General features: G+C 42.7%; 1 protein-coding gene across 1 annotated transcript in view; it reads right to left on the reverse strand.

Annotated features, from left to right (window-relative positions):
• LOC124556257 overlaps nucleotides 1–16287 on the reverse strand; it is a 231986-nt gene that overhangs the window by 53401 nt on the left and 162298 nt on the right. Inside the window, exon 5 of the mRNA XM_047130244.1 lies at nucleotides 14774–14942. Within this exon, the coding sequence (XP_046986200.1) occupies nucleotides 14774–14942 (169 nt within the window). The remainder of the gene's footprint in view (nucleotides 1–14773; nucleotides 14943–16287) is intronic.

Here is a 16287-nt window from a genome sequence, read left to right on the forward strand (position 1 = left end):
GCGGCCGGCACAGTAGTTTTGACACAGCCGATGGAAGGAGGACCTTACAAAGCAGTGTCATTAGCCAATGTCAGCGACAAATCAGCTGATTGGCCAGGAAGTCTTAGACACGCTCAACTGTCACTGCGGATGAAGGAGTGTGTTTTTTAGAGAGTGAGCTCTTGGTTTCTGAGTAGAACGGTCAGACAGTGTCAGTCAGCAACATTTCGAGATCAGAGTTGGGACGTGGAGACAGTGAGATGGCGCGGACTCAGAGGTACTGACGCCCGACCTGCAAAGACAGAGGGCTACCTTGAATTATGGCACTACAGATCAACGCCGATTATCGAAGATCATGAAAAAATTACATTGCAGCACCTGCATGACAATTCTAGTAAGATGTTTGTCATCATTCGCTGTCAACCTCACGCCTTGCAGTCACTGCTTACGTACCATACGACTTCATAATTCATTAAACACGACAGTGAATCGCCATAACGAAATCGCCATCCCTGCCCATCTCTGAATCTTGTTAACAACTAGTTACAGTCATTCATGTAAGTATCCACATACTATTTGCATTGAAATTGTAAGTAATGTACGTTCAATTCTCGTAAGGTTTCACAGTCATTTAATCTCATGTCCAAACACAAAAGTAATAGAAAGTTCCGTGCTAACCACTCAGGATACAGCGCTTAGGGCCGCGTATAACAGATCTCTTTTTTATTAAATTCCGATACATAACTTTATTGATCAGCACTGACTCCTGGGGAGTGACTTTTTGCCATAATTATACCTGTCAGATTAGCCAGGTGGCAAGGCTGAGAAGGGGGTGGGGGATTTTCGCAAGGTGTAGGAAAACCTGCAGATGATAGCGTTGTTTTTCCCGGCAGTGGCAGCAGAAATCTCGACATAAACAGGTGTGGAGTGTTCCACATGGAAGCGAGAACTGTCATAACTGAAAAAGGCTCGGAATGTATATGCCCAGAGACACCTGATGTTGAACGACAGCTTTGGACTAGTTATGAGGCAAGTAAGCTTCAGTAGGAGAAAATAAACGTTCCCTACAAAGTAACTAACTTAAAAAATCCTCTTTTGACCGAATTTTGCGTATTACTTCTCGTTCTGGGACTTAAACTGGGAACATTTACAAATAACTGGGTAATTCTGTAAGCTCGGGAATGTCACAGAAACTCTCCTCCATCGCCAGCCACAGACTCAACAAGAGAGGCATTGGACACTGAGAGTTTTATTGTTGAAATTCGTAAAATGCAGTTTCCAAAAAGACTCATGCAACATATCGCCATAGTTTAGAGCTCGTGTGAAAGCTCATCGGCAGCAGGACTCCCTCCAGGAAACGTACCGACGGCAACTGGCCTTTCCTCCATATCCACTACCCACTTCTCTGAATAGCTCCATTAGTCTCCTAAATGGGAAGTTTCCAGTGCGCAGCTTACCCACCCTCTGCGTTTTTCCTGGTCATTCAGGACGTTTGGCTCCAGTTCGAACTGAAGAGGCATCTCGTGTCAGCTCGAATGTACTCTCAGCAACTGGTCGCATATTGTATCGCTTTTAAGGCATAAGGCCTAAAATATCTTCTACTCCGAGATATGTTACTCTTCCACCATTGGGCAAAGATTAAAGGCCAGGTCATTCATATCGCAAGGCGTAGATACTTATGCGATTCCTGGCGAAGCAAGGCCAGTTTGCACTCGATGTTTTTTCTGGAGTAGGCGACAGCCTGAAGCTAGTTTATCACGCTCAAAGCACCTTCTAGCTGTTTTCAGACAGGAGTAAAGTCACCTACATTCGCACACAGTAGCACAGATTCAATTCATTTCATTGGTTCAATAAGCATGTTCTGTGACGTCGTCAGAGTTGCTACTATATTTTGCCTTCAGGCATTGTTTTACGAAGAACATGAGTAGATACAGATTTACCAAAGCGAACGAAACAAAGAAACAGAAGACTGTTTGTGAATTAAAATAGTCATTGAAATGGAGAAAGCATTTGTCATTAATTGATCACGCTAGAATTCAGACGTTCTGATTGAACAGAGCCGAATTCATACTATTTTATAAGATATATTGTAAATCACTAAAATCTAACTGTTCTTAACTTACTACTCTCGAACATTTGATGATTTCAGCAGACACTACAACTGAGATGTGATTGACCTTGCTCGACTTACGCAGAAATGTATTTCAAGCGCATAACGTCCATTTCTACATTCGTACCTCATTCTTTCGCATTAATCTCTCAAAAAAGTAGTCACTGCAGATGATTCTTCTTACTGTCAATTATTTTTTGTGATCGAATTTTGATGCACCTAATCTACAAGTCGTACTAAACTTTGATTGCTAGTAGACAGGAGTTCTCTTATTGGGGAAGCAAGCGGGAACCATCTCTACCTTCCTTAGTCAATGCACATGTGGCTCGTGCTTTATGCAGCAATGTACAAAAGCTTAAAAATCACATGGAAGTTACAAAATTATAAAGTTTCGTGGAAGAGAGAAGAAGACGAATTACTTCATTACTCATTGCAAAAGAAATAAATACCCAACAGCTCAACACAACATCCACGTACAGTTCGTCTACAGCAGTGCCTCCCAACCTGGGGGTAGTTATCCCCAGAGGGGTAAAATGAAATTTTCTGAGGGGTAAAAACTAGATTGTTTTCAAAAAATCATTATTACTATCACAATTTTGCATGACTCTAATACCTTATACATAAGTAATCACTAATTACTTTTACTCGATTAGTAGCATTAATGCGATGGAAGTTACATGTACGTTATATAGTCCACCGACTACACACATATGCTGCGCTTTGTCCCGTATATCGCTGATGATAAAAATGAGTTATATACGTAATGAATATTAAATATCTCAAGAAATTGTCTTCTCTAAGTTGTAGAGAGTACCGGCAGTAATCCAGAAATTGCTTCATTACTCGCTTCGAAACAGTTAAACGAATTAATTGACAGCACAATGCAGCAGTAACTACATAAGGGCTACTATAGTGTTGTACACAGTATTACTACTACTACTACTACTACTACTACTAGTGCTATTACAATTAGTAGTTGTGGTCAAATACAAAGCTTTAATAGCCCGAAATCTTCCAGTTTATGCCAGTTCAGAAGTAAGGAGTGCAGCAACCAAGCGATTTACGAACAGTAAATATAGAGCATACATTTTAGCATGGTTGATTTTAAATGGGGTTGCTGTGTGGAGGTCAAACAAGTGCCGCAATGGAGAGGAGTAATGCCTGGGAAACACGTTTTGTAACAACTGTCTAACCTCATTGTGGATAGTTAGCTTTCTTATGTGAGAACGAGTTGTGAGTAGCACTTGCGATGCACCACGAATTCCTTCGTCATTCATTCTAAAAAAAAAAAAAAAAACACACACACACACACACACAAACTAAATATCATCATTTTAAAAAATAAAACTGTTCCAAGAAAAATCTTTCATTCTACAGTTTAGTTAGATGTTGCTGTTGGTGATAATGTGGGGGAGGGGGGGGGGTTGTAATTAATGTGTAATCGCACTCAGAGGTAATGGTCTAAGAACGGTTGGGTGGGAACCACTGGTCTACAGCAATGTTGCAACAGTCCTGTTATTCAGAGATCGCTACGACTGGCAGCTCATAGTCTTACTTGACTTCTGCAGATACAGAACAAGGCAGCCGAGAAATAGAAAAAACGTACGACATGTAGTGAAGGACATCTGAGCAGTCATCTTATTTCAAATGGTTCAAATGGCTCTGAGCACTATGGGACTCAACTGCTGTGGTCATAAGTCCCCTAGAACTTAGAACTACTTAAACCTAACTAACCTAAGGACAGCACACAACACCCAGCCATCACGAGGCAGAGAAAATCCCTGACCCCGCCGGGAATCGAACCCGGGAACCCGGGCGTGGGAAGCGAGAACGCTACCGCACGACCACGAGATGCGGGCAGTCATCTTATTTTATAGCTTGATACTCAAGTTACACACTATGTGATGAGAAGTACCCAGAAACCCCCAAAAATATTCCTTTTTCATATTAGGTGCAGTGTACTGCCACCTGCTGCCACGATCTCAGTAGCTATTAGACATCGTGAGAGGGCAGGATGGGGCGCTCCGTGGAAATCACGGACTTCGAATGTGGTCAGGTGATTTGGCGTCACTTATGTCATACGTCTGCACACGAGATTTCCACACTCCTAAACATCCCTAGGTCCACTGTTTCCGATGTGATAGTGAAGTGGAAACATTAAGGGACACGTACAGCACAAAAGCGTACAGGCCGCCCCCGTCTTTTGACTGACAGAGACCGCGGACAGTTCGAGATGGCCGTAATGTGTAACAGGCACACATCTATCCAGACCATCACACAGGAATTCCAAATTGCATGAAGATCTACTGGAAGTCCAATGACAGTTAGGCGGGAGGTGAGAAAACTTGGATTTAATGGTGGAGCGGCTGCTCATAAGCCAAACATCACTCCGGTAAATGCCAAACGACGCCTCGCTTGGTGTAAGGAGCGTAAACATTGAACGATTGAAAAGTGGAAAAACGTTGTGTAGAGTGACGAATCACGGTACACAATGTGGCGATCCGATAGCAGGGCGTGGGTATGGCGATTGCTCGGTGAACGTCATCTACCAGCAAGTGTAGTGCCAACAGTAAAATTCGGACGGGGCGGTGTTACAGTGTGGTCATGTTTTCCATGGAGGGGGCTTGCCTTCCTTGTTGTTTTGCGTGGCACTGTCACAATAAAGGCCTACATTGATGTTTTAAGCACCTTCTTGCATCCCACTATTGAAAAGCTATTCGGGGATGGCGATTGCATCTTTCAACACGATTGAGGACCTGTTCATAATGCACGGCCTGTGGCGGAGTGCTTACACGATAATAACATCCCTGTAATGGACTGGCCTCCACAGAGTCCTGATCTGAATCCTACAGAACGCCTTTGGAATGTTTTGGAACGCCGACTTCGTGCCAGATCTCACCGACAGACATCGATACCTGTCCTCGGTGCAGCACTCTGTGAAGAAGGGGCTGCAATTCCCCAAGAAACCTTCCAGCACCTGATTGAGCGTATGCCTGCGGAAGGGGAAGCTGTCATCTAGGCAAGGGTAGACCAACATCATACTGAATTCCAGCATTACCGATGGGGGTCGCTACGAACTTATAAGTCATTTTCAGCCAGGTGTCCGTGTACTTTTGACCACATAGTGTACATGAAGTGGGCGACTTCCAGTCAGCAAATCTTGGGCTTAATTAAACTTGAAGAGAGTGGCTTGGTTGGTTTAGGCACGAAATGTGTTACAGGAGGTATTATGTATATTGTTATATATAATCTACCCTTATCACACAACGTTTTTAATGAGGTGGATAGGAACCCTATGAATATACATTTCGCGATATAAATGCGAAACATGTCGTGAACTGAGCAATAGATGCAAAGAAAATTCAAGCAGTAGTCTTAATTAATAAGCTCATACAGAAATTCTATATGATGTATACAAATTCAGACTAGCAGATGATGTATTTCATGAAATTTGAAGCAGCCTCCTTTCCGTACAACCATTTCAGTTCTCATCATAGGCGGGTCAGTTTCACCAGTAATTTCAAAAGCAATTGCTTCAATGTTATGATTAATAGAAAATTTAGTAACATCTCCCACGCAAAGAAGAGAATACTAGTAAAATACATTTTGTAAAATGTAAATCAAATCATCAGGATTTTCTTAAGATAATATGATTCCTCTAAAGAAATGGAAATGCAATCTTCACTCGTTTATCAACGTATCCGTTCGTTGCGGATAAGAATCTAAAATATGTTCATGTACGTTTTCACAGGTTTCAATTGAGTGTGAGAGATTCTCGCTCTTACACTAAATTTTCTAAAATATATCCACCCATATATTGTTTCTTATACATCCCTCTTCGAACGAAATCCACATATTTTAATAGATTTATCGTTATATATATATATATAAGAGATTTACATGCGTCTTGTGGTTAGCAACTATGTACTTGAAATGTTCGATGTACTTTAATAAGACAAATAGTTCGAGAAATAGTGATATCATGTCTTTTCTGCTAGATACAAACTAACTAGGCCTTCTGTCATTACATATCTACTGAAAACTTATCACAGAATTATTCGTTTCAGTACTTTTAGGTCACTTGGCAAGCAGTCCAGCACAGAATCCTAGATTTACATTAAAATATGCGCTCGGTTCTGACCTGTCAGAACCCTGTCATAATTTTTTATGTATTTTTTCAGCTCAGAGTGAATATGGCTACTCACTAATATCATATGATAATAACCTGACATTCATTCATTTTATGTACATGTCCGTAATCTTACAGGATGTAGGAAGGAGAAAGCTAACTGTAAGTGAAAAACGTGTGTAGTGCTGGGCTAAATTCACACACTTTCTCCTGACTATTTGAAAACATGTACTAATACACAACGGCGATGATCATTTAGCGTGGTTGCCAAAGAAGCAGCCTGCATAGTGAGCGCTGGCCGCAGGGAGCAGGCGCATTCTCGCCATGCACTCTGCAGCTAAATGTTACAGGTAAACACTGCAGTCAACCTACTAGTTCGAAAGCACATACACTCAAATTTTGCTTTATTGGTTCATTCTAACACAGGGTACTAACAAGAGTGGATTGGGGGAGGGGAACTGTGTGTACTGAACCAAAAAGTGGGGCAAGGTCGCCAGAGGCCAATTGCCCTTAGTTACACCACTGGTAAAACGTTACCAATAAAAAATTACTCGATATAATTAGTGAGCTTAAAAAATGGTTCAAATGGCTCTGAGCACTATGGGACTTAACTTCTGAGGTCATCAGTCCCCTAGAACTTAGAACTACTTAAACCTAACTAACCTAAGGACATCGCATACATCCATGGCCGAGGCAGGATTCGAACCTGCGACCGTAGCGGTCGCGCGGTTCTAGACTGTAGCGCCTAGAACCGCTCAGCTAATGAGCTTAGATTATCGCTCAGGAGTATATGAGTGTTTCATCGCATCATATCATTGACTGCTCTGTTATGCAGCTTATCACCACATTTAATATCAAAAGTGTTGGAACATTTCATCAGACGAATGTATTGCACTAAGAGACAAAAAAAAAAGTTCAAATGTGTGTGAAAGCTTATGGGACTTAACTGCTAGGGTCATCAGTCCCTAAGCTTACACACTACTTAACCTAAATTATCCTAAGGACACACACACACAAACACACACACACACACACACACACACACACGCACACACGCACATGCCCGAGGGAGGACTCGAACCTCCGCCGGGACCAGCCGTACAGTCCACGACTGCAGCGCCTCAGACCGCTCGGCTAATCCCACGCGGCACTAAGAGACCAATGTAATAAATATGAGGTCAACTGTGAATGAAGTATTACACTGAGGTAAAAAAGAAAAAAATCGAAGTCCGCCACCTACTTTTTTAAACGATTTTGACTACACGAAGGTGACAAAAGTTATGGGAGAGCGATATGCACATATACAGATGGCTGTAGTATCTTGTATACAAGGTATAGAAGGGGAGTGCATTGGCGGAGCTGTCATTTGTAATCAGGTGATTCATGTGAAATGTTTGCGACGTGATTATAGCCGTACGGCGGGAATTAGCAGACTTCGAGTGCGGAATGACAATTGGAGCTAGACGCATGGGATGTTGCATTTAGAAAATCGTTAAGGAATTCAGTATTCAGAGATACAGAGAAACAAGAATGTGCCGAGAACACCAACTTTCAGGCATTACCTCTCGCCACGTAAAACGCAGTGGTCGACGGCCTTCACTTAACGACGCAACGCAGCGGCGTTTGCGTAGAGTTGTCAGCGCTAAAAGACAAGCAACACTGAGTGAAATAACAGCGGAAATTAATGTGGGACGTACAATCAACGTTTCCGGTAGAACAATAGGCGAAATGTGGCGTTAATGGGCTATGAGTACAAACGATCGACGCGACTGCCTTTGTTAGCAGTACATCACCTGCCGCACCTCTCCTGGACTCGTAATCATGTCGGTTGAAGCCTAGACGAATGTAAAAGCGTGGCCTGGTCAGATGAGTCACGATTTCAGTTGGTAAGAGCTCATTTAGAGTTTAAGCGTGGCTGACACCTCACGAAGCTATGGACCGAAGTTTTCAACAAGGGATTGTTGACAACTTGTTGTGAACTGTGAACTGTGTTTACATGAAATAGATTGCGTCCTCTGGTGCAGCTGAACGGATCATTGATTGAAAATCGTTGTGTTTGGCTACCTGTAGACCATATTCAGCAATTCATGGACTTCATGTTACCAAACAACGATGCCATGTCACTGAGCCACAATTATTCGCGATTCGTCTGAAAAACATCCAGGGAAATTTGAGTGCATGAATTGAACACTAAGATCACCTGACACGAATCCCATCGAACATTTATGGGACATAAATGAGAAGTCAGTTCGTGCACAAAATTTTGCACCAGAAACGCTTTCGCAATTTTGGACGGCTATAGAGGCAGCATGGCTCCAGATTTCTGTAGGGGACTTCCATGACTTGTTGAGTCCATGCCACGTCGATCTGCTGCACTATGCAGGCCAAAAAGAGGTCCGACACGATATTAGGAGGTATTACATAACTTGTGGCACCTCAGTGTAGGGCCGGCAATAATGTACAGTCAAGCATGCAAAACTCTTATACGCTGGTGTTCTGCGACAATTGTGCCACATGCTGGCACAGTAAACATACAAGGAGTGATATGAATCAGTTACTCAAGTAAGACTGAAGACTCACGTAGGTATGATAACCTGTCAGGTAGACTTGCGATGACCAGTGCATCATAAATTGAGGCTGCATGCTATCGCTTGTGCAATGTGTCTTTCAGGTGCTGTAAGGCACCATGTAAAGTAAAATCTTCGGTAGTAAAACAGTTTTACAAAAAAGGCAATAATTTTTAATGTAGACAGTAGCCGGTCCTTCTCATGGATATTTTTGAAGGTTTTTGAGCAAGCCATCTCAGGGCACGTGATTTATTTCTGTGCGCACTGTTTGCAAACGGAGCGTCTAGTGAAAATGCAATTTATTCTTTAGTTTCTGCGGCACTTACGCAACTAAGTTACGGTGAGGCAAGTAGATATCCTCATTGGTTAACGGATGAATTTGATTATGTTACATACTTTTGCCGGAATTGGGGCTTCATATCTAGAAAACAGGAAGAAGAAGCTTGTCCAGTGCCCAGTAATAAGACAATATAAATTTTCGGTTGCTTACATATGCATGCCTATGAACTAAAAGGGAAGAGCGGCAACAGTTTTAAATAAACAGCAAAGACAGTCTTTTGGTCCTATTGGTATTATTTTCTGGTGTGACAATGTGACTTTAGTCATATCTCTACAAGACAAGACATTCTTAAGAAGTAACTATACATTTCCGCACGGATTTTCGGTTCAACCCTACTGCAAAAGTCAGCAATAAAGATTTCCGCATTCAGAATTAATGACAAATATGTACTACATATAAACGTGGCACTGCAAAATGTCTTACATGCCATTCATAACAGTCGGATCGATTAGGAAAGTTGCCAAGTTCATCCTTTGGTATGCACTTTCATAGCCCATATGCGTTACTCGAAAGTAATGTATTCTCGAAGTTTACCCTGAGTCTTGGAGCTTTCGGGAAAATCTTGACACTTCTGCCCTTATACAAACATCAAAAAAAGTTGTGCATCACCTCGGTTCCGAGAGTTCCGGAACCTGTACAGAAAATTGGAACAGATGCCAAAAGAAACATCATTGCTCATGAAAACCACACATTGCATGTTGTACCACCATACAGCGAGACCTTCAGAGGTGGTGGTCCTCATTGCTGTACACACCGGTACCTCTAATACTCAGTAGCACGTCCTCTTGCATTGATGCCGTGGCATACTATTCATTAGTTCATCAAGGCATTGTTGGTCCAAATTGCCCCACTCCAAACGGCGATTCTGCGTAGATCCCTCAGAGGTTGAGGACTGACATCCGGAAGAAGCGACTAAGAGAAGTTTTTGTGCAATAATGCACTCATAAGATGTTTACCATCAGGGTGAAACACCCAAAGCGTTCTACGCGATTTGATCAGAGCTGCACGGTATAAACGACGAAGTCTCTTGGCGGCCGACATATTTTTCTTAAAATGAAAATAGTTAGATTTCATCTCTTTTTGTGGGCCCCACATAACAAACTGAGATCATTCCCACGTTCATAAATAGTGGGTACTTGGACGTTTTTGAATACTTATTAATTTATTACCTCTTATTCCATTATTCCATGTATATTGCTTACTTAGTAAAGAGGTTTAGTAATTCCGAAAACTTTTGATGGTGAGTTGTCGGCCACCTACCCCCCCCCCCCCCCCCCCCCCCTGTTTTTAACTGTACTTCCGACATTCAAAAGTTCCTCGATGCATGATTTAAGTAAATTTATTAACTTTTTATGCACAAGAAAGGTACTGAAGTAAGAACGGTCTATCGAAATGCAACTGAACTGTTTACTGCGAAGTGAGCCGCGCGGGGTAGCCGGGCAGTCTGAGGCGAGTTGCCACGGTTCGCTTGGCTACCCCCACCGGAGGTTCGAGTCCTCTCTCGGGCATTGGTGTGTGTGTTGTCCTTAGCGTAAGTTAGTTTAAGTAGTGTGTAAGCCTAGGGACCGATGACCTCCGCAGTTTGGTGCCACAGGAACGTCCCAAAGATTTCCAGTTTCACTGCAAAGTGAAAATAATGCTCCCCCTGACGGTTTCCTGCTTTTCAAATGGTTCAAATGGCTCTGAGCACTATGGGACTTAACATCTGAGGTCATCAGTCCCCTAGACTTAAAACTACTTAAACCTAACTAACCTAAGGACATCACACACATCCATGCCCAAGGCAGGATTCGAACCTGTGACCGTAGCAGTCGCGCGATTCCAGACTGAAGCGCCTAAAATCGCTCGGCCACCGCGACCGGCTCCTGCTTTTCATTACATCGCAAATAATGATCTAAATACTTCCGATATTTCCCTTTGGGAAATACGTTTCGGAATCTATAAAACAGAATGTTTATGCAGTTCTCTGTGGCCCTAAGTTGTAACTAACGTTTTTCGCATGCTTCAATAATGGCGGAAAGGTAACTAAATTTGCAATAACTCACATCTTCTTTCAGTTAAACGTCATTCCCTAAACCCGACACTTCCCGTATTATGCCTCGCCATTATTTTTACTGGCAGTGGTTTATTTCTCTTCCAAAATTAACTTTCTAAAATGAAAATTAATTACTTTGCCAGTACTGTGGCCTAGTCTGCACCATTTGACTAGTTCTGTTCGACGATGTCTATGCTTGTTTTGTTTTATATTTCTTGACGATGCCAGGAGCCGGCCGGTGTGGCCGTGCGGATCTAGGCGCGTCAGTCTGGAACCGCGTGACCGCTACGGTCGCAGGTTCGAAACCTGCCTCGGGCATGGATGTGTGTGATGTCCTTAGGTTAGTTGGGTTTAAGTAGTTCTAAGTTCTAGGGGACTGATGACCACAGATGTTGAGTCCCATAGTGCTCAGAGCCATTTGAACCATTTGACGATGCCAGTCTGCCATTACTGTGTAAGGACATGTTTTAAATAGTCTCATTTCGTCAAATCTTTTAAGCTCACGTATTCTTCATGCCTGAAATTAATAACATTTTTATCTCATACTTTATTGTACATTTGCTGTATTTGGTTTCCCCTTTCTCTCTTTCTCTGTAGATATGCAGATGGTCACTGCAGACCGAAACTGATGTTCTGATGGCAGTGTTTGTGATGATAGATTGAAATTAAAGAAAAAAATTATATACTTTACATGTCGCAGCTTGTATAACTTTAAAAACTGAATTTTGCTTAACGCTACCTGAAATCAAATCTACGTTCCATCACGATGGCCAAAACAGTACACTTTACCACGCGGGCTAGCTACCACTCTGCAACTTTCGACCGTCCGCAGAGATTTAATTGAGTATGGAGAGTTAAGACCTTAAAATTTCCATTTTTTGTATGAGTGAGTCGGTAAGTATGTCTTTGCGTCATGCTACAAAAACTAAATTTTACAGGTGATCCAAAAGGCTTATTGTATCCCAGAGGACAGATAATTATGAGAAATGTGTAACCAACGAAATTTCTTCAGTCCGGATTCCGGCGGAGGGGGAGGGAGGCTAGTGCTCTCCTTCGTCAACACCTTCCCCCCCACCCTCACCCACCCTCCGTCACCGCCTTTGGCATCTACTTCGGCCACGTTGTTGGCAGCAGCACTGCAATGCTCCAAAATTTGAAGACTGCTAACAAAACCAGGGCTGCTGTTTGGGTGCGACTGGAAATGTCTACTGGAACCGATGTTTGTGAGCTTACATGCTACTACTTTGAGACTGTCGGACAACAGATGACGGTCCATATTAATATTGTATTTCAAAATTACATTACTTGAATCGTAATTTTAATATTTTATATGCATCATCAAGGATAGCGTGAGCTCAGGAGTGCAGTGGTCCTGTGGTTAGCGTGAGCAGCTGCGGAACGAGAGGTCCTCCGTTCAAGTTTTCCCTCGACTGAGAAGTTTATTTTTTTTATTTTCAGACAATTATTGTCTGTCCGTCCGTCCGTCCGATGCGAGGTAACTGCGCCGTAGTATGGGGACGCTACACCTAAACAAACATCGAAACACACGACGTCAGTCGACTACAGCGCGCGGAAGAGAGAGTATTCCTGCTAACGAGGCTCCATGACTGGCAGTTGACTGTTCGCTACTTTGGACGAGAGTGCATTAAATGCGTGAGATGTATTCCGTGGGCAATATGAATGCAGCAAATATAGCTCGCGACTTCAATAACAAGGTCAATGAATATTTTCCTGTGGAGGAATCGGTTGACCTATGACCTTGCGATCAAATGCTTTCGGTTCCCATTGGAGAGGCACGTCCTTTCGTCTACTAATCACACGGTTTTGCGGTGCGGTCGCAAAACACAGACACTAAACTTATTACAGTTAACAGAGACGTCAATGAACGAACGGACAGATCATAACTTTGCGAAAATAAAGGAAGTAAACTTTTCACTTGAGGGAAGACTTGAACTAAGGACCTCTCGTTCCTCAGCTGTTCACGCTAACCGCGGGACCACAGCGCTCCTGAGCTCACATTATCCTTGATGTTGCCTATCTTGAGCATGGACTACTCAGTTTGCATATTTTGCTTATTTTTTCGTAGTTCCACACAACTTCTTCCTGTTTTCTCGATTGATCTGTGTTCAGTTTTTAAGATCTATCCACTGGGCCAACTTATAACTAAATCTGAGGGGGGTGCGATGGGGAGGTTCCCTTGTTAGAGCCATTTGAACCATTTGAACAGATACGCAGATAGTTTCGACCTTGTCACCGGCAGGTATCAGGCCGATGATTAAATGAGGGACATAGTTTTCTGTGACAGACGAAGTACCGTTACGTGATGTTCCCATTCGGAGAAACAAGAAGAATTTTGAGTACAGTTGATGTTTTTAGTCACTTTTAATGTATATTATCTGGTTACTTTTGCGAAAAATTGTAATTATTGAAAGTGATGTGTAAAATCACTCGTCTTTTCACAAGGTATGAAATGACGTTACGAAATTCTATATAACTACAAATATGTAGCCTATATAGGATAAATATATTATACTTGTTTACTGATTGAGGAACTAATGGATAACTATTGATAAGAACATCAGCGTTATCAGATAAACGACGAATGCGGTCTAAGAGTTATTAGGTTCAGTGTCAATTTGTTTAATCAGAATGAAGTCGTTGATTGCATGTCATAGGAAATAGTAGATTTATCTCAAAAGAGCGTAGAAGTGCATCCCATCCTTACTAGGGATTGGTAGAGTGATAGGACGCCAAATCCCTATATATACCATAGATGTTACTCTTTTGATTGTAAACTTTAGCCCAAACTTACATATCGGAATTTGAGGGCTCATAGACTATTCACACTTTCTTTTAATACATCGATTTTCAATGAACAAGGTATTCCTGTGACTTACAGACACACAAAGTATTTTGAACACTATACGCGTGAGGAACCGAAAATATTTGACGAAGCACTCAAAGGTTAAATAAAATAGAAACATACAAGGGATTGGTGGAAGATTAGGACAGATTAATAGTACATATCCCGTACTATGTTAGTTTATGGGTGAGTTTGAAAAGACAGTGTCTCAGTAGAGACGTGGAGCAATGAGTTAAGGCAGCTCCGAAAGACTGTCCTGAGTCCATCTGCACTCCTTTTTTGTAGTTTACGTGCCCTCTCACGAAAAGATACGAAATTATGCACGTGAGAAGAAGAGAATAGCCAAACTTGATTTGATGAGCATTTTCGGTATTTAGACTAGATACCATGTCCACTAGATGCGAATCGAGTGAAACATGATCGAGCATGGTGGGCCTACAGAATTGCACACGAAATATTCCGCCCACGAATACCATTGCCTTTGGGCCAGTGATGAAGGAAGTAGGTACTAATTTCGTTCAGAAATTTCTTTTCGTCTTGACGACCAATGACGTCGAATGACGAGGTTCAAAATCTTCGCATAGCTAGAGGATGGAGCAGTCCTTGTGGAGTTAACATCGTTATTTTGCTCTTGTGCTATACCATTCGAAATCTGAAAAGAAGACAACTTCAGGCTGTTAAGGAGCGTTCAATTTCAACTTTAATGGTTTAACAATGTTCCATGTTTATTAACTATATAATTAAAAGTACCTGACGCAGTGCGCAGACGGAGTAGTTACGTGCTGGGTGGAAAGGCGGTTCCCCGAAGCTGGCGGGCCGCCGCTGCAGCAGTAGCGTGTAGACGGCGGGCGGCGATCCAGGGGCCTCCACCACCACAGTCACGCGATTCTCTCCCACTCCCAGCGTACAGTTGGCAGATCTGTGGGCCACAAAATGAGTCAGGTATCGCACATTGGCTGAGCTCCCGAGCTGTCAAGTAAAAAGCATGCAATCACTGCAGTCAAGTAGAATGGAGGTAATGTACTTTCATTAGATCGCTAGTGTCGGATTCTCTAGTTATAGTTTTAGATATATCAAAGTTCTGGAAACATTAACGGGCGTACAAGTTCACAGCATTACTTCTTACATTTCCAAGAAATGCCCTATCTTAACGAAAGTATGCGGATTTCCCTATGTAATCCGAAAACGACCACTAGATGTCACGAGCATAAAACGAGGGAGGGAGTGCTGTGTTGTCAGTAGAGATGCGGTAAGCAGAAGGGGTAGGTCAGAAGAGCTCGGTGACTGGATGTCAACTGAGTAACAAATCCATGAGCCAGCCCCTGTGGCCGAGCGGTTCTAGGCGCTTCAGTCTATAACCACGCGACCGCTACCGTCGCAGGTTCGAATCCTGCCTCGGGCATGGATGTGTGTGATGTCCTTAGGTTAGTTGGGTTTAAGTAGTTCTACGTTCTAGGAGACTGATGACCTCAGATGTTAAGTCCCATAGTGCTCAGAGCCATTTGAACCATTTTTAACAAATCCATCAGTTACGTTTCAATCCGTCTACAACTGCCCAAGTCGACTTCTGATGACGTAATTGTGAAATGGAAACACGCAAGAGAACCACAGCTAAACCAAGACCAGACAAACCTCACGTACCGACGGAGAAAGACGGTCGAGCATTGCCGACATCGGTTTCTAAAAACAAGTAAAATCGTCAGAAGGAATCATTCGTGAGTTCCAAAGTACTGCGAGCACACAATGACTGTTCGTAGGGATTTATAAGCAGAGGGCTACAATGTTCAAACTGCACTAATGGACCATTCATTTCCATAGTTTGTGCTAAGCGACGCGTGAGGTGATACAAAGAGCGACCCCACCTGACAATGGATGAAAGGAACCGAGTGACTTGGAGTGATGAATAACTTCATACCATGTGACACTCCGACGGAACGGTTTGCGTTTGGCGAATACCTAGAGAACGTCACCTGCAATCTTGTTGAGTTCTAACAGTAAAGTAAGGAGTTGGTGGTGGTAAGGAATGGGGGTGCTTTTCGTGGTTCAGGTGTGAGTCAATGGTTTGTGGGCTATAGCATTCCTGAAGTTTGCTGGCATACTTAGTGTTCCTACCTGAATCTAATGGAATACCTTTGCGATGAATTAGAACGTCGACTTTGTTCCAGAACTCAGCGTCCGACACCACTACGGTCTCTGGTTTCAGCGCTTGAGGAATAATGGCCTGCCATTCCTCATTAAACATTCAGTCACCTCACTGAAAATGT

This window comes from Schistocerca americana, chromosome X (genome assembly GCF_021461395.2).
Source record: "Schistocerca americana isolate TAMUIC-IGC-003095 chromosome X, iqSchAmer2.1, whole genome shotgun sequence".
NCBI classification, from domain to species: Eukaryota; Metazoa; Arthropoda; class Insecta; order Orthoptera; family Acrididae; genus Schistocerca; species Schistocerca americana.